This window comes from Carcharodon carcharias, chromosome 6, assembly GCF_017639515.1.
Source record: "Carcharodon carcharias isolate sCarCar2 chromosome 6, sCarCar2.pri, whole genome shotgun sequence".
Lineage (NCBI taxonomy): Eukaryota > Metazoa > Chordata > Chondrichthyes > Lamniformes > Lamnidae > Carcharodon > Carcharodon carcharias.
The window spans coordinates 73,998,158-74,023,020 of record NC_054472.1 but is presented as its reverse complement, the minus strand read 5'-3'; the positions used below and the strand labels follow the sequence as shown (position 1 = coordinate 74,023,020).

Here is a 24,863-nt window from a genome sequence, read left to right as displayed (position 1 = left end):
GATCTGAAGGTGTTTAAACCCCTGGCCCTTTAAACATGAAAAATCCCAGCTGCAGCAGTCAGTTAGAGTTTAAAAAAAAACACATGCTGTTGGAATGCATTACTTGGGAAGCGCCTGCTGTAGCTTAGAAAAGGCCATTACTATCTGCTCCTGCATTTTCAATAGAGTTCATTGTTGAAATTTTCTGGGGTCTATTCTTACAGCTGAGTCTGTTATGAATGCTTGGCTGAGTTTCAAAAGGTCCAAAAAAACATATCTGCGGGGGGGGCACTGAGTTCACATTTTTATTGACAGTTTTAAGAGGCTATTAAAGAGTTAGCATTCTTTGATGTGGCTACAGAATCAAAGTTTGCTTTTACAACAGATTAACCACTTGAGGGGGTTTGAAGTCTTTGAATAGGTTTCATGAATGCAAGACTTTTTTCTCTGTTTCATGTGTGTATGAATGAGAGTTCTATTACATTGTAAGAAGTTTAATTATTTTTCATTTCCACCTGATACCTGAGATCTGCCCATAGTAGATACTGGGTGAGCGACTGTGGAGATGGCATGGGGAGCATTAAATCATTTGTAGGTGGAATTGGAGGCATGAGGTGTCATGAGGGTATGGGAAGCATGAAGGGCATGAAAGGGGCATGGAGAATGGGTGGGGTTTGAGGGAATGTAAGGGTGACAGCTAGAGAGCCTAACAGCTTTTCAAACAACTCAAGTAAAGTCCCAGAGACTCTTTCTAACCAGCTTGCCTCGGCACTCACCCGCCCCCATGCCCTCTACAATCTGCTAGCATCAATTGCCGTTTGCGGAAGAAAGTTCCAAATTGTGTAGAAATACTACCTAATTTCACTCCGAATAGTTCTGGCCCTAATTTTTAGATTATGCTCTCTTGTTCTAACAGAGGAAATAATTTCAATCTATCTGCTCTATCTGTTCACTGAATATCTTGAAACCCAATCAACCCCTTAACCTTCTAAGGTTCAGGGAGTACTACCCTATTTTGTGTGATCTCTGCTCAAAATTTAACCCTTGAAGTCCAGGATTCCCACAATTTATGCTGCAATCACTCCAATATCCTTCCAAAGTATATTGCCTAAAAGTGCTCATGGTACTCCAAGTGTGGTCTAACTCAGGCTTTACATAACTGAAGCATGATTTCTATCCCCTTGTATTCCATTTTTCTAGATATAGGCCAGAATTTTGACGTCAGCATGTGCGGGGGCGGGCCTGACACGTGTGGTGACATTGGGCATGCATCCTGATGTCACCATGCACCATCGCAATATTTTGGAGGGTGGGCGCTATGAACTCTGATGCGCGCCCGTCATTAATTAACCCGGCCACTTAAGGCCCTTGAGGCATTAATAGGTGGCGATTGTTCGGAACCTGTGCAATCTTCAGAGCATCGCATGGGCACAACGGGCAGGCGGGTAGGCTACATATTCAAAAACCTCATCCACGGACAGGATAAAAGGGGTGAGTGGGCTCGTGCGTGGTATTTGGTAGACATTTAATGTTTAAACTTACTCCTACTTGCTTCTGTGAACAGGAGAACTTCAATTCTCTTCACAGCTGCTTACACAGGAGTAACAGGCTTCAGGTCAGGACTCTAGAGTAAACATCATTTTTGCAGGTTTCAAGCATCCTTCCCTTAGCCTGGGAATGGCACTTGTGCTCTCTACTGGAGGCACCTCCTCTGAGGAGGAAAAGAGGGCCAGAAAGGGGAGAAGGCCAGGATTCCATATTCAGCCTCCAGGGGAGCCACCTTTAGGAGGACAAGGGGTGCAGGGCCAACAGGAAGTGCAAGGCGGAAGGGGCCGCAGAAGATGCCACTATCCTGCTGCCAGGGTTTACAGGCGGTGAAGCGGCCACCTCAATACAGCTGAGGTGCTGTGCCGAAGGAGGCTCCACCTCTCAATGGAGACAGTGACCTCCATCTGTCAGATGATAGGCCCTGAGATCAGCGCCGACTGTGTGCATGGGCACCCCATGCCACTAGCATTGAAAGTTACGGCCACCCTTAACTTCTATACCTCTGGCTCTTTCCAGGAGTCAGTGGGTGATCCTTGCAGATTCTCCTAGTCAGCTGTCCACACTTGTGTCAAGCTGGTGACAGAAGCCCTGTTCAGGCATGCATTGACTTTCATTCACTACCGCTGGGACGAGGCCAGCCAGGCAGAGTAAGCCAGAGGCTTTGCAGCAATTTCTGGGTTCCCCTGTGTCCAGGGTGCAATAGACTGCACACATGTGGCCATCAAGGCGCAAGTGGGTGAGCCCGGTGCCTTTGTCAACAGGAAAGGCTTCCACTCCACGAATGTGCAGATAGTGTGTGACAAGGGCTAACCCTCAAAAGGTGACTCATGACGCCTCTCCACCATCCAAGAACACAGGCCGAGCAGCGGTACAATAGGAGCCACCCCTCCACAAGGGCCGTGGTAGAGAGAACCATCAGTCTTCTCAAGATGCGCTTCCAATGCCTGGACTATTCAGGTGATGCACTCCAATACCCCCCAGACCATGCGTTGCTGATAGTGGTTGCATGCTGCGCTCTCCACAGATTGGCGCTGGAAAGAGGGAAGGCAGAGAGGAAGAAGATGTAAATGCACACAATGAGTCCAGTAGTGAGTCTGAGGATGAGCACGCTCAGGAGAATGCTGAGGGGATAGACACTGACCCAGGCAACCCCCAGGGAGGCAGGGACACCTGGGAGGCTTTAATCCAACGAACCTTCAGCTAGCCTGCCACAGATGGACCTCCAACACATGCCAGGGCTGCAGGGTCCATACTCGATACCTGAGAGCAACATCTGCCTGGTTAGGAACATTAACTATGTGCCTTGTCAATAAAGCTCAATGACAAACAAGTCACTCATAACATCATGGGCTCCCATCCACCTGCAGAATTAAGGGATCACCCTGAGCCTTGTTCAGAACTAAAGCATTTAATGAATTCACAAAACAAATCAGAAAAGAAACTTCATTCACAGGTGTTGAGCTGCACACCGAATTATAATCAACTAATACAGGAGCATCATAAAACCATCAGTAAGAAGCCCATGGTGTGCCTAAGGTGCCTTACGCTTACGTTTCTGGGTGCTATGTCTAGGTGCTCCTCCCCTCGCTGGCACAGGCATATGAGACAGACTGCTCACTGTGCTGTCCTGTTGGCCTTGATGACCTTGGCGGGCGTCCTCTGACCCGTGGGGCATGCGATGGCCCCACCTGGGAGGGAGCGGCCAGTGGCATGGCTGGCATCTCCTCAGTTCCCACAGCCTCATCGGATCCCACGGTCACTGGCAGAGGGGCGGAGGAGCTACTGCTCTCATCCGGAGCACCCAGAGAGGAGTCTGCAGAGACGACAGGCAGCTCGCAGACCAACATGAGGTTGCTGCGGAGCCCCCTGCTCACCATTGATGGATGGGCACCGAGCTGGGATACTGGGTGCCCGATCCATCTCCCACACTGGCACTGACCAGCTGAGGTCATTGCCGCTGTGAGGGCTTGCAGGTCCAAGCGCATTCCCAGGAAGCTCTGATTATTCTCCTGGAGAAACCTCTCCATGAGAGTCACAACTCTCTTCATGGAGGAAGCATGGCACTTGGACATGAAGGTAAATGCATTGCTGATGCTCCACTTGGACTCCTCCATCATGAAGACCATGCCACGCATTACCTCATGTATCTCTGCTGGATCCTCCCACACACCCTGCTGCACTTCCAGCATCTGCTGCCTCAGGGACGACTCCAGAGGCTCATCATCAGCCACCGATTGAGCATGTTCCTGGTCCTCTGCAGTCCTCCGACTGCCGGCGCCATGGGCACACTCTGTCTCTGCCTGCACCTCAAGCGAGTGTGAAGTGCCCTCACTGCTGTGCCCCAGGACACTAGCCAATGATCTATTCCCCACCAAGGTGCTAGTACCTCCGCTGATGCCTGCCTGGCTGAGATGGTGTGACGCTAGTGCTTGTAATTCATCCAGGCCCTCAGGTGTTGGTGGCGGCCCCTCTGCCTCCTCCTCCCGGCCCTGCTTCAGTGAGGCTGAAAGGAAGAACGAGGACATTTGATTAGTTGAAGCCGTGACAATGTTAATGTGCATGCTCGGCTCCTGGATCAGGATACGCTCTTCCTTCCATAATCAATGGGATTCCCATGTTGAAAGCTTAGATCAATAAACAGCCAACAGTGGAATGGTTGCAAGGACAGACATGGTGATCTCAGTGCCCGGCACTCTTCCATCCCACTGGCACCCCAGCCTCATCGCTATCCGTAGACCTGGGCGCATGGTGCCTCTCCAGCTCCATCACCTCCTGCTCATATCTGGTGAGAATCGCCAACTGGGCCTGGCCTCCGCCAGTCCGCATCTGCTCTGCATTATTGTGTACGGTCTTCTCCTGAAAATGAGAGAGGAGGATTGATGAGCCCATCCTGTACCTGGGTTGCCATAGCATCCCTGCCACCCCCACCTGAGTGAAACACTGCAGGGCTCATGTGAATCGTGACCCTGGAGCAGCCGCACACTCACCAAGCAGCCAGGGCTGATCCCCTTGCCCACATGCTGCCTCCATCATATTTACCACCCACACAGTATGACCTTCCAAAGCAAGGACGCACAACCACGTAGAACGCCAGGGGCAGCAGATGGATGGGTGCCCCACCACCTGGAAGTTCCCCTCCCAGTCAGTCAGCAGCCTGATTTTGACATGTCTCGGAGTTAATTGGCCCGTCTGCGTAAAATGGCGGCGCGGAGCCAATCCCAGGCGGCGATCGGCTCCACACCCGCTCCCGACCGGCCCCCCCAACAGGCAGGAAATTCTGCCCATAAAGACCAGCATTCCATTATTATCTTCTGTACCTGTTTATGATATTTTAATGATTTATATGCCTGGACCCAGAAGTCTCCTTGGACCTCCACTGTTGTAGCTCTTCCCCAGTTAGAAAGTACTCTGTTCTATCCTTTTAGGTCCAAAGTGGATAACTTCACATTTGCCTACATTAAGATACATTTGCCTACATGAAGATACATTTGCAACAGTTTTTCCCATTCACTTAATCTATTAATATCTCTTTGTAATGTTATGCTTCCATTTATACTGTTTACAACGCTTTCTTTCTTTGTGTCATCGGCAAATTTAGAACAACTAACACATCTATATTTCAAGTTCTCAATCTCAATCACAGCCAATTTCCTAACCAGGTTTTTTAATTTAACTACAATTCCATGAGCTTCAACTTTAGCTAATGGCCTCTTATGAGAGACTTTATTATGTGCCTCCAAAAATCCATATAATTAACACCCATAGACATTACTATGTTCACTATTCACCTCTTCAATAAATTCAACCAAGTTCGTCAGTCATGCCGAATCCTTTTCAAATCCACACTGGCTCTCTCTGATCAGTTGAAAACTTTTAAGATCAAATATTCAATCAATCTATCCCTAATTATGAATTTTACTATTTCCCAACAACAGATGTTAGACTAACTAGTTTATAATTTCCTGATTCTTTGACTTCCTGAACAGTGGAGTGACGTGCACGATTTTCCAATCTCAAGGAACAGTTCCTGAACCAATAAAACTTTGGAAGAGAATAGTTAGGACATCTGCAATGTTGTCACCAACTTCGCTTAAAGTCCTGGGAGATAAACCACCTAGTGTTGGAGATTTGTCACTGTTTAGTGCCATTATTTTCTTCGTTACTATATTTTTTTGCTTATATTAATATTGGTGAATTCCTGTACTTAATTCAATAATAGTTCTCTTGGGATATCTGGCATGCTGGGCAGAATTTTCTCATTGGGGTACAGAGGGTGGGCCCTGCACACACACATGTAAAATGACGGGCGGTGACGTCGGGCAAGTGTACCGATGTCACCACGCACCATCGCAATATTTCATTGGGCAGGCTCACGTTGATCTCCGAAGCGTGCCCACCATTAATTAACCGGCCATGTGACGCATCAATTGACGGCGATTTTTCGCCACCAGTGCAGTCTTCGGGTTGGTGCATGGGCACAACCGGCAGGCAGGTAGGGCACATTTGTATAAACCTCATCCACAGGTGGGATAAGCGGGCTCAGTGGGGTCACGAGTGTCCTCTGTCAAATATTGATGTTTCAAAGTTTCTGATACTTGCCTGTGTGATCTGCAATACTTCAAAACACATACCAGCTGCTTTGTCTGGACTCTTAGCTCTCAGGTCAGCACTCTGCAGTGAGGAATCTTTTTTGGGCCTGCATGTTTCAGGAAGCCTTCCCTTAGCCTGGGAATGGGAGCTGAACTCTCCACTAGAGGCACCACCTCTGAGGAGGAAGGGAGGGCTAGAAGGCGGAGGAGGCCAGGACTGCACATTCAGCCTCCAGGGGAGCCACCTTTGGGAGGTCAGGCGCAGACACAAGGGATGCAGGGCCAAGAGGTTGTCCAAGGCAGAAGGGGGTCACAGAAGATGCCACTATCCTGCTGCCAGGGTATACAGGCGGCGAAGCAGCTACCTCAATATGACTGAGGTGCAGTGCTGAAGGAGGCTCCGTCTCTCAAGGGAGACAGTCAACTATACCTGTCAGATGATTGGGCCTGAGATCTCCACAAACTGTGTGGGTGGACATCCCATGCCAGTGGATCTAAGGGTCACAGCTGCCCTCAACTTCTGTGCCTCTGGCTCCTTTCAGGGCTCGGTGGTAATCTTTACGGTGTCTCCCAATCAGCTGTCCACACGTGTCAGGCAGGTTACAGACGCTCTGTTCAGGTGTGCATTGACCTTCATCCACTACTGTTGGGACCAGGCAAGCCAGACACAGTGAGCCACAGGCTTTGCGGCCATTGCTGGCTTCCCCCGCATCCAGGGTGCAATAGACTGTACACATGTGGCCATCAAGGCGCCAGCAGGTGAGCCCAGTGCCCTCATCAACAGGAAGGGCTTCCACTCCATTAATGTGCAGATTGTGTGTGATCACAGGATGCTGATTCAACAAATCTGTGCAAGGTACCCAGGCAGCTCCCACAATGTCTACGCCCTCAGACACTCCCAGGTGCCGGGGGTCTTCAGTGCTCCAGCCCGGCTGGATGGATGGCTGCTGGGTGACAAGGGCTGTCCCCTCAGAAGATGGCTCATGACGCCTCTCCGCCATCCAAGAACAGAAGCTGAGCAGCGCTACAATAGGAGCCACATCTCCACATGAGCTGTGGTGGAGAAAGCCATCGATCTTCTCAAGATGCGTTTCCGATGCCTGGACCATTCAGGGGGCACACTCCAGTACCCCCCAGATCGTGTGTTGGTGATAGTGGTTGCATGCTGCGCTCTCCACAATCTTGCACTGGAAAGGGGAGACCCTATATGGACGACGAAGCTGTAGATGCAGTGGCTGATGCTGCACACAATGAGTCCAGCAATGTCCAAGGATTAGCTCACACAGGGAAATGCTGAGGGGGTAAATGCTGACCCTGGTATACTTCAGAGAGACAGGGACACCCGGGATGCTTTAATCCAACGAGCCTTCAGCTAGCACACCATATATGGATCACCAAGACAAGGCTGGGCTGTAGGCTCCATACTCGATACCTAAGTACAAAATCTGCCCGATTAGGAACATTAACTAAGGGCCTTGTTAATAAAGCTGAATGTCTCACAAATCACTCATAACATTATTGGTAACCATCCACCTGCAGAACAAAAGAGGCACCCTCAGCCATGGTGACATGTCTGAATTTAATATTACAACCAAAGAAACTTAATGAAACAAAATGACAAAAGTGTTAAAAATCACATCAACTCATAAAGACCTCATTGCGAGCCAATACAAAATCATCAGTGTTAAACTCGTGGTGTGCCTAAGGTGCCTTATGTTTACGTTTTTGGGTGCTATGTCTTGGTGCTGACCCATCGCTGGGAGTGGCATCTGAGACAGCCTGCTGACTCTGCTGTCCTGTTGGCCTTGATGACCTTGCCAGTCACCCTCTGGCCCATGGAGCCAGTGCTAGCCCCGCCTGGGAGGGAGCTGCCAATTCCACAGCTGGCATCTCCCCAGTGTTGCAGCCTCAACAGATGCAATGGTCACTGGGAGAGGGGCGGAGGAGCTGCTGCCCTCATCCGGAGCACCCTGAGAGGAGCCCGCAGAGATGACAGGCAGCTGCTGCACCCACGTGAGGTCACTTCGGACCTCCCTGCTCACCGTGGTTGGATGGGCACCGAACTGGGAAACTTGGTGCCCAGACCATCTCCCACATTGGCATTGTTGAGGTCAACGCCAAGTGAGGGCTTGCTGCTCCGAGCGCATCCCCAGGAAACCCTAATGGGTTTCCTGGAGGAGCCTCTCCACGAGAGTTGCCACTCTTTCCATGGAGGATGCATGGTACTCGGACATGTGGCTCATTGCTTCGGCGATAGTCCGCGCAGATTCCTCCGCCATGGAGACCAAGCCAAGCATAGCCTCATGTATCTCCCTCAGATGCTCCCACACACCCGGCCGCATTTTCTGCCCCTGCTGCACATCGCGGATGACTCCAGAGGCACATCATCAGGCACCGACTGAGCACACGCCTGGTCCCCTGTAATCCTCCGACTGCTGGCGCCATGGGCACTCTCTGTCTCTGCCAGCTCCTCCAGCGACCCTGAAGTGCCCTCACTGCTGTGTCCCAGGAGCTCACCACCACCGCAACCTCCTCCCAGGCACGTTTGGTCTTGTCGGGGGGTGGGGGTGGGGGGGAGGGTGGGGGGGTGCTTCTCCTCCCATCCTGGGGTACGAGGGCCTCCCGCCGAGCTGCCACCTCCTCGAGGAGGGCAGCAAGGCAATCATCAGAAAAACGAGGGGCACAGTGCCCCCCTGCCCTACCCTCCTGCCTAGCCTGCTCACCAGCAGCGCTGTGGGAAGCCCTTCCACTGGCCATTATTCATAGCCTTTGAAAGACTGCAGCAGCTTTTTAAAACAGGCCCCCAGGTCGCCATTGAACCCAGCGGTCATTGCTGTCCCACCTCTGCCCGCCCACTCCCACTGTCCTTGGGAGCCGTGTTTCACGCTGGGCGGGCCTTAATTAGCCTGCCTGCATAAAATGGCGGCGCGCACCCAATCGCAGGCAGCAATCGGGTCCACGCCCGCACACACCCGCTCCCAGTCCACCCGCCCCCCACCCTCCACACCAGCCGGAAAATTCTGCCCGCTGACTTCTTCCACGATTGTAAATACTGATGCAAAGTAACCGTTCAACAGTTCCATCATTTCCCTGTTTTCATTCACAATATCACCATTATCAGTTTTCAAAGGACCAATCACATTGCTCCTGACCGAGTTCACCCCAATTTATTTGTAACAAAAAAAATTATATTGATTTTAGTTATCCTTGAAATTTTCTTTTCATACACCACTTTTGTAGATCTTACTATCTGTTTTGTCACCTTTGCTGTTCTTTGTATCTTTCCTATTTTCCAGGATCTGTGCAGTTCTCTGCATCTTTATATTGTGAAAATGGATGTTATTTTTAAAAAATATTTTGGGGAATATGGTGAAGAAGGCCGGGTGTCTGTGTAAATGATTTGATTAAATTGGAGGGAAAGTTACTGGAGACAGATTGTCTGGGAGGTTAAGACATGAAAGGATAGAGGCATTAGGTGTAACAGCCTGGGATACTTTTCATCCGGCACTGGTGACTTGTTTCAAGAATGTTAACCCCCTTAATACTTCCTCTCTCCCTATGTTTATCACATCTCATACTTCACACTACTCCTCCTGAGCTACAATGTCTGCATTGTTCCCCTGTTTTGTGAAAACAGGTGCAAAGTATTCATTAAGAACTATACCCTATCTGAGCCCCCTGAATCTCCCCTTTGATTGCCTCCCACTGCTCTGACACTGATTTACCTTCAAGTAGCTGTTTCCAGTCCACTTTTGCTAAATCACCCCTCAGTTTAGTAAAATTGGCCTTGCCCCAATTTAGAACTTTAATTCCTGTTTTCTTTTTGTGCTTCACCATAATTTTGTCAAAACTAAGTGAATTATGTGCATTACCACCAAAATACTCCCCCACTGTCACTCCTTCCACCTACCCAGCTTCATTTCCTAGGACTAAGTCCAGCACCGTGCCTTCTCTTGTTACACTTGCTGCGTACTGGCCAAAAGAATTCTCCTGAATGCACCTCAAGAATTCTGTTCCCCCCATTCCTTTCACTCTAAAGCAATCCCAATTAATATTAAGGTAGTTAAAATCCCCTGCTATGACTGACCTACTGTTATTGCACTTCTCAGAGATTTGCCTATATATTTGGTCTTCTATCTCCCCTTGACTGATTGGAGGTCTATTGTACACTGTCAGCAATGTGACTGCCCCTTTTTTGTTCCTAAACTCAATCTATATGGCCTCAATTAATGACCCTTCTAATATATTATCCCTCACAGCTGTATTGCTTCTCTAACCAAAATTGCCACCCCCTCCCTTTTGTTCCACTTCACTATCTCATCTGAAAGCCCTGTAAGCAGGAATGTTGAGCTGTCATTCCTAACCGTTGTAGCTGTGGTATACTGACATGTTGCTACCGGTGCCCTCACTCATCTGCTTGTTTTGCTGTAGTCCTTGCATTGAAGTATATACCCTGGAATGCTGGCCAAACTCTCTTTTTTATTTCCTATCTTTTGTTTTCTCTGTCTTCCAGACCCACTCACTGATTTCCTGCCATCCATTACCATTTCTGATTTTGCCCCATCTGGGTCTACCTTCAGGTTCCCATCCCCCTACCAAACTAGTTTAAACCCTCCCCAACAGCACTAGCAAACCTCCCAGCAAGGATATTGATCCCAGCCCCATTGAGGTGCAAACCATCTGGTTTGTACAGGTCCCAACTCTCCCACGACCGGTCCCAATGCCCCAGGAATCTGAATCACTCCCTCTTACATCATCTCTCCAGCCACACATCCATCAGCTCTAATCTCCTATTTCTATGCTCACTAACGTGTGGCAATGGTAGTAATCCAGAGATTACTACCTGTGAGGTCCTGCTTTTTAAAGCCTTACCCAGCTCCCCAAAATCTGCTTTCAGGACCTCATCCCTCTTTCTACCTATGTCGTTGGTACCAGTGTGAACCATGAGCTCTTGCTGTTCACCCTCCCCCTTAAGAACATCCTGCAGCTGCTCTGTGATATTCTTGACCCTGGCACCAGGGAGGCAACATTCCATCCTGGAGTCATGTCCATGGCTACAGAAATGCCTATCTGTTTCCCTAGCGAATCCTCTACCACTATTCCTCTTCCACTCTTCTTCCCACCCATGCAGCTGAGCCACCCGTGGTGCCCCAAACTTGGCTCTGACTGCACTCCCCTAAGGAACCATTGCCCTCACTGGTGTCCAAAATGGAAAACCGGTTCATTTTTGGATATTAATCCAAAGATTATAACCTGTTGGGGTCTTGTTTTTTGATTAACTTCTAGTTCCTGGTGCTCTCCAAACAGCACATCATGCCTACTCTTCTGTGTTTTTTGTCACAACATGGATCACAAGGATTGGCCCTCCCGCTTTTTCTCCTACATCCTTCTCAGCCTGTTTGAGACGTGCTTCAGTCTAGGTAGCAGGTAGGCAGCATTCCATATGGGACTCTTGATCCTGCTTACAAAGATGCTATCTGTCCCCCGAATTATTGAATTTTCTATAGCCACCACATTTTGCTTCTTCTCCTCCTTCCCCCTTTGGATAACCTCCTTCACCAAGGGCAGAATTTTGCCCTCGGCAGGGGTGGGCGGGGCGGTCAGGAAGCCAACCACAGCCCACGATTGGCACCGCACCACGATTTTACACGGGCGGGCCAATGAAGGCCTGACCAGCATGGAACGGGAGCTGCAGTGCTCAGCACTGTGTGTGCAGGTTGGGGGAGGAGGGTGAGCTGGCCTAGTGCGAGCTTCGTGCCTGTGTACAAAAGTTTCAATCTCCCCGATACAAGGAGCTGCCTCAGAGATGAAGCGCTGTTTAAAAAAGCTAATGAAGAAAATAAAAATGTCATAAAACATGTCCCCTCATGTGACTCTGTCATATGAGCAGGGACATGTTTTTAATTCAAGAGTAACATTTTTATTTGATCTTTATTTGCTTTAGGAAACCTCATCCCGCCCGTGGATGAGGTTTCCTAAGAAGTACAAAAGTCACTTGGCCTTTTCGCCTGCCCGTCCACCGTAAGCATGGACGGGCAGCGTAAATTTGAATTCAATTACTTTTTAAGTGGCCTTAATAGGCCTTTTAATCATCGGCAGGTGTGCTGCCGATTCCGGCGCATGCCCGCTGAACAAAAAATCACAGGACTACGTCATTTTACACTCAGCCGGGTCAAGCACGCGCCTGCCCGCTGAGCTCAATATTCTGCCCCAAGGTGCCCAACCTGCATTCTTCCTGTCCTTCTGACAGTCTTTAGCCTATCCTCAAAGATAGCAAGTACGATACCTGTTCTGCAGATCCTCCTGCATGTCTCAATCTGGGTTTCCCTTGCTCTGTACACTATTAGTCACACTAACTCTGTTCGGAGCCTGTGCCTCTCTACAAGGTGTGAGTAAAGCCTGGAACCAACTGACTAGATACTGCTCCATTATGTGTTGGACTGTTTCAAGCTCAATGGCTCTGAACCAGAGAGACTTGAGGCTAAGACCCATCAAATGCAGATCGATGCATTCACAAAGTTCTGCACACTGCAGTCCAGATACACCACTTGCTCTGTCATACCTTAGTCCAGGTTATTTTTTTTAATCTACTTTTCAGTTTGCTGCTATTTTTTTCTTTTTCTACACAATAATTTGCTGCTGCTGCTTGTAACTGCTTCTACCAGATGTCTTGCGTCATCTTCACACATCCGCTGTAGCTCGTCTGCAACTGCTCTGTGACATCTGTAATCCATCTACCCCTAGGTCGACTCCTCTTTCTGCTGCACTCCACTTTGCCCTCTAGAAAAGACCTCTGTAGCTTTTCAGCTATGATCAAATGACCGACATTTTCTTTTCTGAATGTCACTTTTTAAGAGCTAATTCTGTTCTTGCAATTTTAATCATCTCTTCATTGGTCTTGTGGTCTGTATATGGAATTTTTAGTGTACGTTTTAACATCCACATTTCAAAGACGTCCATTTTCTTCCACTGACCTTTATTTATTGTTTGTATTTATTTACTAAACTGAACTAAGCACTAAAACACTAAGCAAAAATTTTCAAATGCATATAACCTTGAGCTTACACGAACCACATATTGGAGGCAAAAAGTCCCCTCTCACCAAATTCCCTTTCTCACCAAATTCACAGCCTTTGCATTCTAGTTACAATAAATTATTTTTACAACCACTCTGCACACTGGCAGATACAGTTTGCTTTTGTAAACCTTTGTAAGCCATACCTAAGTTAAATCTGCTAACTCAACTTCCTGCTCCCAGTAATTACCCCCATCCAGGCAACCACTCACAGCTGATTGACAGGCAGTTTCTATTAACTAACTTGCAATTTTGTTTGCAGTTTTTAAAGTTCTATTTTAACTTCAAACATTAAATTAAATTTCAATTCAAAATATACTCACCAATACTTATCAGTCAGTTCCCACTCCCGCCAAATGCCCAACTTTTGCACTCTACTTATGATTCACTCCTTCTGTGACTCTGCGATCTCTCATCAAATAATTAAAGAAAGAAGAAAAATAAACTTTATTCTGCCAACATTAGTATTACCTTCCCTGGAACATTACATCGTAGTAAAAATAAAAGTAGTATTGCACAGGAAAAGTATTTGCCATGGAGTCCTAGAGACTTCTCAAGAACAATTAACAACCAGTAGAAAAGTAAATCTTTATCTTTATGCATAGGGAGCTGAAAGATAATAAAGATTTTTAAATGCTGTTACTTTTTGGCTATTTTTAAAATATAATTACTTTCGATTAAAGTAAAACTTACAAAATAAAGTAAATGTTGGTTCAGTGGTTTAAGTACATCTGTTAATCATTTCAGGAATTAAAAATGGAATTAATTTGGGACTATGAGTATTCACAATCATATGATGGCCCTTGCAATAATGTACCACGACAAATATTATATGCTTACATTTAAAGACCATTGGAATAAGTCTCTTGGTCACAAACTTTATAATTATGGCTGTCATGAACAAGTGATTTATAATTTTGAAACTCTATTTCAGGAATGTTAGCCGAATGCAGCTCCTTTCTATAAACTCTAATGTGTTATTTGTTACTGTGCTTGACTTGCAGATATTGCTATGTGGAAACTTGTCAGCAATGACTGATGTTGAAACCTCGTATGCAGACTTCATTGCTTCAGGACGGACAGGCCGGAGAAATGCACTACACGACATCCTGGGTTCTCCATCAGGTGTAAACACAAGCGACTTAAGCCTTAAATTAGCAGAGTTGAATATTGACAAAAAAGGTGACAGTCATCTATATTATAAGTTTTTTTAACTGGTTATGTTCATGGTACATTGGCCCTGTGACCCTTGTAATCCAGTTATTAGAGAAGGAATATCTATTTTTGTACATATTTTATATGGTATAATGTGCTAGATTACAAGCAGTAGTTAACATAGAAATAAACCAGTTGAGGGGTTCAAATGATATTCTACCCATTAATGTGGATTTATTAGTCCCACATTTAGGTTACTGACCGCCATCCAATATCATTGACTATGAATGGAAGTGGATATATTCTAGGGAGGTCAGTAATGTAAAAATAATTTTTTTTAAACCAGTTAGAGCTTTGATGCTAAAAACAAAAACAAAAATACCTGGAAAAACCCAGCAGGTCTGTTGAAGAGTCATACGGACTCGAAGCGTTAACTGTATTCCTCTCCACAGATGCTGCCAGACCTGCTGAGTTTTTCCAGGTAGTTTTGTTTTTGTTTTGGATTTCCAGCATCCGCAGTTTTTTGCTTTTACCTTAGAGCTTTGATGTTATCTTGTTTAATGTTTTAGGGCTGAGACCTATGACCTCATCAGATATGGGTTATATTTTGCTATAAATGTCACAGCACTTTAAAGGGAACATAGTACCTTGCACTACGGATTTAGAACAACATCATCACCATCAACAAATTGTATTAACGCAGCAGGGCTTGAAGTATCCATGGCCAAGTGTCAGTAGGATAACATTTACAGGACAGTGATCATTGTAACAAAGGGCAGGATTTTACTGTCGTTGAGCAGGAGTGGGGCCTGTTCGCCGACGCGTAAAATGACACGGGATGATGTCGGACGAAACTCCTGAAGTCATCCCGCCCTGTTTAAATTTTCAGGAAGGTGGGGGCGCAGCAAAATCAGCTGCGCGCCTGCCGACCTGTCAGAGGCCAATTAAAGCCATTGACAGAGCAGTTAAAATAATTAGTGGACCTGCCCGTCTAATCTTAAAGTTGGCGGGCAGGCCAGGAGCCCCGGTGGAGAATAGAAAAAACATGAAACCTCATCCACAGGCGGAATGAGGTTTCATGTAGGGTTTTAAAAATTTTAATAAAGTTTTTTTGGAAATTATGAACATGTCCCAACTCGTGACATTATCACATGAGGGGACATTTAAGGGAATTTTTTTTTCTATTTGTAATATTTTTTGAAAGTCGAGGCGATCTTCCTGACGCTGCGCTTAGCCTCAGGGAGATGAATGAGTTCTTTTGTGCGCGTGCGTGTAAGATTGCAGTCTCGACTTTAGGCATTCCCTCCGCCCGCACAGGAAGCACATAGCGCTTCCCTGCAGACGTCATGCTGGGCAGGCCTTAATTGGCCCGCCCACGTAAAATGCTGGTGCGGTCCCGATTGGAGACGCTGATTGGAAGCGTGCCCGCATGCGCCTGCCCATCAACTTCCCCCCCCAACGGGGGGAAGATTCTGCCTATAAGGTTTAGGTTAGCTATGAAAAAGGACAAGGAACAATCCAGAGTAAGAATAACTAACTGGGGGAAAACCAACTTCAATGGGGTAAGAATGGATCTGGGCCGAATAAATTGGAATCAAAGTTTGGGAGGCAAAACGGCAACTGAACAATGGGTTGCCTTTACAGAAAAGTTAGTTTGGGTACAATCAAGGTATATTCCCATGAAGGGGAAAGGTGGGCCAAATAAATTCAGAATTTCCTGGATGATGAAAGAAATAGAGATTAATAGATGATAAAGAAAAAGTGTGCTTATGACAGATGTCAGATGGATAATACAACCGAGAACCAGGCTGAATATAGCAGGTTCAGAAGGGAAGTGAAAAAGCAAATAAGAGAAGCAATGAGAGAATATACAAATATACTGGCAGCTAACATAAAAAGAAATCTCAAAATCTTCTTTAGGCATATAAATAATAAAAGTAAGAGAAAGAGTGGGACTGATTAGGGACCAAAAAGCGGATTTACGCATGGAGGCAGGAGACATAGCTAAGGTATTAAATGAATACTTTGCATCTGTCTTTACCAAGGAGGAAGATGCTGCCCGAGCCATGGTGAGAGAGGAGGTAATTCAGAAACTGAAACTGTTTAAAATTGAGAAGGTGGAGGTATTAAATAGGTTATTAAAGTTAATAAGGCACCAGGACTGGATGAGATGCATCTAAGTATACTGAAGGAAATGAGAAAACAAAAACAGAATTACCTGGAAAAACTCAGCAGGTCTGGCAGCATCGGCGGAGAAGAAAAGAGTTGACGTTTCGAGTCCTCATGACCCTTCAACAGAACTGAATTATCTGAAGGAAATGAGAGTGGAAATTGTGGAGCACTGGCCATAAATTTCCAGTCTTCCTTAGACTTGGGGGTGGTGCCAGAGGACTGGAGCATTGCAAAAGTTAAATCCTTGTTCAAAAAGGTGCAAAGGTAAGCCCAGCAACTATAGGCCAGTCAGTTTAACTCTGGTGTTGGGGAAGCTTCTAGAAACAATAATTCAGAACAAAGGTAACAGCCATTTGGGCAAATGCAGGTAATTGAAGGAAAGCCAGCATAGATTTGTTAAAAGCAAATCATGTTTAACTAAATTGCTGGAGTTTTTTGATGAGGTAACAGAGGGTTGATGACGGTAATGCTGCTGATGTGGTATATATGGACTTTCAAAAGGCATTTATTAAAGTGCTACACAACAGACTTGTGAGCAAAGTTATAGCTCATGATATATAAGAGACAGTAGCAACATGGGGAAGAATTTTCCCCCATCAGGGGGTAGGTTCAGGAGTGGGCACGTGCAGGTGTGCCTCCAATCGGCACCCACGATCGGGGGCACGCCGCCATTTAAAGTGGGCAGGCCAATTAAGGCCCGCCCAGCATGACATCCGCCAGGAAGTGCTTTGTGCTCCCTGTGCAGGCCGGGTGGGGGGGGGATTTCCTAAGCCTAAGTGCTGCCTCAGGGAAATCGGCTCCAAATTCAAAAATGTGAAATATAGACAAACAGAATTTCCCTGACATGTCCCCTCATGTGACACTGTCACATCAGTTGGAACATGTCCATCACTTTTAATTCAGCTTTTATGAAATTTTTAAAAACCTACATGGAACCTTATCCCGCCCATGGATGAGATTTCATGCTTTGTCTGAAGCCCGCCAGGGCTCCCAGCCTGCCCGCCAACATTAACGTTGGACAGGCAGGTCCTTTACCTACTTTAATTCATTTTTAAATGGTCTCAATTGGCTGTTGACAGGTCGGCAGGCACACAGCTGATTCGGCTGTGCTCCCGCTGACCTGAAAATTGAAATGAGGCGGGGTGACGTCGGGAGTTCTGCCTGATGTCATTCTGTGTCATTTTACACATCGGCAAGCGCCCCCCACCACCCCCCACCACCCCCCACCCCCGTTCGCCGAACTCAATATCCTGTCCATGGATACGAAATTGGCTGAGTGACAGGAAACAGAGTGTAGTAGTTAATTGAATTTTTTTCAAACTGGAGGAAGGTTTGTAGTTGAGTTCCCCGGGTATTGGTGTTCGGACCTCTTCTCTCCCTGATACATATTAATGACATAGGCCTTGGTGTACAAGACACAATTTCAAATTTTTAAGACGATACAAAATTTAGAAGCATTGCGAGCTGTAAGGAGGGTAGTGTTGAACTTCAAAAGGAAATATACAGGTTGGTGTAATTGGTGGACAAGCGGCAGATGAAATTCAATGAGGTGTGAAGTAATTCATTTTGGTAAGGGGGGGAGAAGGTGAGGAGACAATATAAAATAAAGGCTACAATTCTAAAAGGAGTAGGGGCATCTCTGGGTATATACAGGCATAAGTCATTGAAGGTAGCAGGACAGGTTGTGAGCACAATTAATAAAGCATACCAGATCCTGGGCTTTACTAATAGGAGCAGAGTGCAAAAAGAAGGAAGTTATAATGAACTTGTATAGAACACTGGTTCAGCTTCAACTGGAGTATTATGTCCAGTTCTGAATGCCACACTTTAGGAAAGATGTGAAGGCATTAGAGAGAGTGCAGAAACGATTCATGAGAATGGTTCCAGGGATGAGGAACTTTAGTCACACAGATAGATAGGACACTGTTTTCCTTGGAGAAGAGAAGGTTGAGAAGAGATTTGAGGAAGGTATTTAAAATCATGAGGGACCTGGACAGAGTAAATAAGGAAAAGCTGTTTCTGTTGGTAGCAGGATCTAGAAAAATAAGGCACGGGTTTAAGGTAATTGGCAGAAGAAGCAATGGAGACAGAAGGAGAAACTCTTTCATATAGCAAGTGGTTACGATCTGGAATGCAGTGCCTGAGAGTGTGGTGGAAGCAGGTTCAATCAAATCATTCAAGAGGGAATTGGATAATCAGAAAAGGAAGAATTTGCAGGGCTATGAGGCGAGGACAGGGGACTAAAATGAGGTAAATTTCTCCTTCAGAGAGCCAGCGCAGACACAATGGGCTGAATGGCCTCCTTCTGTGCTTTAACAATTCTGTAATTCTGTTTTGAAGAATTCTGATAGCTCCTTAACCAAATAAACGAAAAATATATTTGGAATTTCCAGCAGTATAAGTTATTATTTCGATGCTTTTCAAGGTTTCGGCCATCATTGCTGGTGAAGTGCTGGTGACGTGGAACAGTTTTCTCATTAAAGAATTTAGTATTATGATGAAGGACTCTTTGTATGAAGTACAGCTCAGCCAGATTTCTAGCAAAGCCCTGTCACCTCCCATTCAAAGTCAGCAGATCACACACCGCTGCTCCATTGTAAATGTTCCCAGTTCCCCACCAGCCATCATTATGTATGAAATTGTGGAGTCTTGATCCATTTTGCAATGTGAATGAATGTGCACTAGGAACTGGTTCAAGATTACCCAAATTCAGTTAATCTTGTTCCCATAAAGGCAACAGAGGGAATAGACTTTCATTTCATTATTCTAGATTGAATTTGAATGCAAGCATGAAAGGATATTGTGCTGATAATACCAAATTAGGTGGCCTGGTACACAGTTTAGATAGGAGCAGAAAGTTGCAAAGAGACATTGATAGATTTAAGTGAGTGGACAAAATTTTGCCAGATGGAGTTCAGTGTGGGGAAGTGTGAGGTCATCCACTTTGGACCTAGGAAAGGTAAATCAGCATTTTCTAAATAGTGAGAAGGTAAGAATTATGGAGGAGCAGAAATATTTGGGGTGCATGAAAAAGAGTCACTAAAAGCTGGTAGACCTTACAAAATATAATTAAAAAGCCTAACAAAGATCTGGATTTCATCTCAGGTTCAAGAAACACGAGTCAGGGCATTTCCTGACTTTGCCAACCCAAACCTATCACCTCCCCATATACCCACCATATTTTCATTGCCTAGAGATGTGTGATCAAGATTTGAGTCTGCTGGCTCCCTAGGCAAGAACAAGGCAGCATCAGTGGAGTGTGGATATCACGGTAGGCTGGTTAGAAGGCCCACCTTGGTTCTGGGGACATTGGCCCCTTTCTCCACATCATTCTATTCCCTCCTCTTCCTCACCCCTTGCCTCTCTCACCCTCCCCACTCACTCCTCATGCCCCTCCATACCCTATCATATAACCCTTTGTATACATCCTCTGTATCCTCCATAGTTATTCACCCAATATCTACTATGGACAGACCTCAGGAGCCAATGGGAAGTAATGGCAATGGAAAGTCTCTTAAATGGACTTGGGGGGGAAAAAACTTTAACCATATAATGAGCTGCCAGTCAAACACACTGCCATTCATACTGCACAAGGGGAAAAAAAATGCCAGGCCCATTGAAAAATTGCTAATCTTCTCAAGTAGTCATTAAATTGAGAAAACAAACACATAACCATTCAAAACAACATCAAATACAGATAATCATTTAATAACCTCCTAAACCTGTCAATTAAACAGTATATACTACCATCTGCTGAACTAAGTCCTTAATTAGCTTTTGAGACTCAGCCATGCATTCAAAATTGGCTCAGCTGTCAAAGCAAACCAGTTAATGGAGCCTATTGAAATTGAAAGAACAGATGGCTAGGTTTTATCAAAACTACAGTAGGTGGCCTGTCAGTCAAAGCTGCCCAAGAGCAGGTGGCTGTTTTTTTTCTAGTATCAGCGGCAGGTTTTACAATGGGCAACGTAATCTAATGCATCTTAATACTTATACAATCCTGGTTAACGTGGTGGTCAACTTACTTTTCAGGACAGAACACTATGATCAATCACTGTCATGAAAATACATCTAACTCAAAAGAAAGTATCTAATAATGAAATTTGAAGTTGTCAAAACATTTAATACTTACCTCTCAGAATGTTCCTGACTATTCAGCAGGCTTCCCTCAAGGTTCCTGAACTCCCTTACTTGGTGAGTTTTCCAAAGGTTTCCAAAATCTGCCCGACCCCACTAAAATATTTTGGAACATGAAATTAAAAACTTCCCTTATGCCTGTCAATGGCAACTCCGACATCACAGGCCAGTGCGCGGGTTGCAAAATGAATCTAACCCAAACTCTTCTTGCCTTTAGGAAGCTTGTTTGCCACTCTTTTTGAGGGGCAATTCAAATTTCTGGTCACACGGCCTCAGTTTTTCCAATTCCCACACCCATTCCAGGATTTTTGGGGACATGCAAATACAGCCCAAAATGTTAGCCTTTTTCTTAATGGCGCTGAAATACAAGGGATGGAATTGATGTGACATTCAGATAAGGTTCTAGTAACACCCCATTTAGGATATTGCATTCGATTCTGGACACTGCACGTCAATATGGAGACATTGACCTTAGAGGGGGTGCAGTGCAAATTCACCAGAATTATATTGGGACTAAAAGGGTTAAATTATGTGGACAGGATGCATAAACTAGCCTTGTGTTACCTTGAACATAAAAGATTAAGGGTGATGCAATTGAGATGTTTAAGATAATTAAAGGATTTGGTAGGATAGATCGAGAAAAACTATTTCCTCTGGTGAGAGAATGCAAAACCAGGAGGTATAGCCCAAAGTTAGAGCAATGATGTCAGGAAGTACTTGTGTTATGGAAATCTGGAAATCTCACCTTCAGAAAGATGCTGAGGCTAAGTCAGTTGAAAATTGCAAAACTGAGATTGATAGATTCTTGTTAGACAAGGGTTTTAATGCCTCTAGAACAAAGGTGGTGGAGTTGAAACCACAACCAGATCAGCCATGATCTTAGTGAATGACTTAGCAGGCTTGAAGAGCAGAATGGCCCACTCTTGCTCCTATGTTCCTAAAATGGGTAGATGGTATTACAATACAGATTAGTCTTGTTCTAATAGACTAGCAGACAGGCTCAAGGGCCTGAATGAAGATGCACTTTTCTACCCAATTTTTTTTTAATTAAGTGCTGTCATACACATTTTTTTGCATAAGAGCAGAGGAGCTTAACTATGCTGTTTTGGACAATAACTTCACTGTAGCACTGGCTATAATATGCAGTAAAGTATATAAGTACAGCACAAAAGCAAAGTACTGGGATGCTAGAAATCTGAAATAAAAATCAAAAATGCTGGAAGCACTGAGCAAGTCAAATATCATTCCTTTCGACAATGCTTGTAAGAATTTCTAAATTGTCTTTCCTTTTTATTAGAAGGGGATGCTGAAAAGGAAACACAGGCTTCAACAAACCAACCTTCTGGATCTCAGGAGGCACAAGAAAAGAGAGAAAGTTAATCTGTCAGAAACCTCTTGAACTTGCTGGTACTGCTCACTAGCTTTTGTGTTTCCGAAAGTCATCAGAGGCTGTAAACAGAGGAAAGAGAAATTGAAACATGAGTTCCTTAGAAGACTGGCACTCAGGAAATGGACTCTTTATATCTTGGACTGAATATATCACAACATACAAAATGGACTCTACCTTCTTTCTCAATGGCTGAAGAGTTGCTGAATTGAATTATGAAAGAAAATGTGATTTATGGGTCAGTTACATCCAAAATTAGCTTTAGAAGGATGATAGAAACAGATCAAGTATCTGCTCTAATTGTCAGACTTTAGTGTGTCAATATGTGTCAATATCCAAGACAGAGGATCCTATTGCATTTACGAAAAAAGGTTCAGTGATCCATGGAGGACTATAGGTGCCCTGACCAAAGCCCTAAAGTCAGGAATCCTGAAATGGTTTTCATTTGATTTTTGCAAGTGACCAGAAACAGTGCTTTATTGATGCCTGTGAGCACTCAGCACTGTTTACCTGAATATGTGTCAACTAGAGAGTGTCTTTGATCAACTGTAGTGGAAAGGTTAGAACTTCTGTAATATAACTGACCTGCTTGGTGCTTGCAGTAGTTGTTTGTAAAGATTTGCTTTATAATAGTTCGTGTTGTAAAGAATTGTTATTGGATTACTGAAATATCAAATTCATCAAGCATTTGCATTAAATTTCATGAGGAGTCAGCCTGTGAGCACTTGCACATCTTTGTAGCTTACAGTTACTATAATTTGATTCAGTTTAGCTCTGTTACAAGCTCAGCATTTCCAGAGACACAGATACCCACTGCAGTTTATTCAATTTAATATAATTGTTTATTAACCTGTAAAATATTTATTCTTTATCAGCACCAAAGTTGGCGGTGAGACAAAAGTTGTAGTGAAAGAACTGACCATTATCCGTGATTTTTTTTAGTCATAACCAATTCAAATATTAAAAATGTTACGAACTTGTAACCTGAAGCATTTGCAAGTGTATTTACAATTATTTAAATTTCATAGGATTAACCCTTTTTATTGACATAAATCAATATGTGCTTTTTATGGAATGCCTCCCAACAATATAATCCTACATTTAAATTGTGCTATTTTCATCTTTGGTCAATCAATATAAATTGTCATCCTAGTCACATCCTATCAGTGAATAAATAAATCTATTCAAGACAGCATTTTAACCAAATTCCTATTATTTCTATTCCTAATCTTGCTGCAAAATTATGAACTTTTCACTGAATCAGTAGTCACTGAAAGGTTAAGTAAATATGTTGCTCTTCCAGCAAATTTACAATAAAAAAACCAGATCAATTTTCCAGACTTAGTTGATACTGAACTTTTTCCTGGACCTAAGTAAACGTTGTGTACTTTTGGAGCTTTGTAAACCTTTGATACACTTTCTGTATTTTTTTTATATCTATCAACCATTTGAGATTCTAAAAGATAATTTTACTCAAGTATTGGTAAAGATTAACCACTTTACTGTTTCCAGTATCAGTTAATCTTGCTGTTTTATTGTGAAATTGAGTATGATGCACAGTATTAATTGTTCTAATAACATTTCTAATTATTGATCAGTTTCAAAATCCAGTAGCCAACTATGCTAGTATCCATGGAATAAATAAAGCTTTACACTGTTACCTAAATAACCATGATTAAACTGTTAAGAGGAAGTTTCATATTGGACCTTTTTCATTTATGCTTATTGGTTAAGAGGTAAATAATGAAAGGATGCTATTTGCAGGAATTATGCACTCTTGACATAATTAAGAACCAGTCGAAGTCTCAAAGTGTCTTGAAGTGCATTGTTTGTCATTAAGGAGCCTTGCTTCTTTATGGTTTCTCTCATGCATTGTTGCAATGTGTCAGTATAGTGTTCTGTCCAATTTCAAATGAGTTGAACACCCAATATCATTTTTAACTTTTAAAAAATTCTTATGTAATTGTGATCCAGAGAACAAGGAAAATATTTTTAGAAATCTTTCAATTTGATTTCTGTTTTTACTCAACCCCTTTTTAACAAGATCAGTATTAGTCAGTGGGGATAATAGGGGACAGTGTGAAATGGACATTGGATCAGCCATCCATTATACATTGAAGTCAATAGAAATGAAAATCAGGAGAGCTACATAATGGGCGGCTGATCCAATGTCATCCATTTTACACTATCGCTCAAAGTCATTATTATCCTGTGTCTTGCATAATTTGATAAATTCAGTTCAAAACGAAGAAACGGAATAGTGGTGCAGGCAGTGATGGTTAGAAATGGTGATTTCAAATAGCAGCGATCTGCTGTTGGTGAGTATGTGTTTGGTATTCTGTATGTATTTTTATGAAATAAAATTGCACCTTGTGCTTGTAAATCTGAAAAAAATTGCACTTTTTTGTGGCTGACCCCTAAGTCTTGGCCTCTGCACAATATGGATGAAATTTAATTCTGCCATTGGGAGGGGTCTTGGAGGCCAAGCTTAAGTGGCCTTTAAGGAGGACCCCTCGGCTTCAAGGACAGCTCCCTTGGAAAGCTCCCCTCACCCTTTCCTCACTTCCCCCAACAGTGACAAATCCCCCCCAACACCCGGCCAGGACCTGCCTGACTGGCCCCGGAAACCCCACACACTTAGCTCCACAATGATGGCTGGTCCAGGTCAGCTGTGGCACCAGCACTGGCCATCACTCCCAGTGGCGCTGCTGAGACTGAAGCTGCCAGCCCTCTGATTGGCCGGCAGCTCCTTAGAGGCTAGATCTCCACCCTTAAAGGGATGGAAGGCCCAACGCCAGGCAGTTAACTGCTGCATGCAGTT

The 24,863-nt window shown here is 44.6% G+C and overlaps 1 protein-coding gene across 3 annotated transcripts in view; it reads left to right on the top strand.

Moving 5' to 3' along the window:
* Nucleotides 1-23,735, top strand: part of pkia (cAMP-dependent protein kinase inhibitor alpha) — a 170,912-nt gene extending 147,177 nt beyond the window's left edge. For all 3 annotated transcript variants that reach the window (XM_041188980.1, XM_041188981.1, XM_041188982.1), the window contains exons 2-3: nt 14,196-14,373; nt 21,953-23,735. In XM_041188980.1, the coding sequence (XP_041044914.1) occupies nt 14,223-14,373; nt 21,953-22,035 (234 nt within the window). In that variant the 5' untranslated portion in view covers nt 14,196-14,222 and the 3' untranslated portion in view covers nt 22,036-23,735. The remainder of the gene's footprint in view (nt 1-14,195; nt 14,374-21,952) is intronic.
* The last annotated feature ends 1,128 nt before the right edge of the window (nt 23,736-24,863 follow it).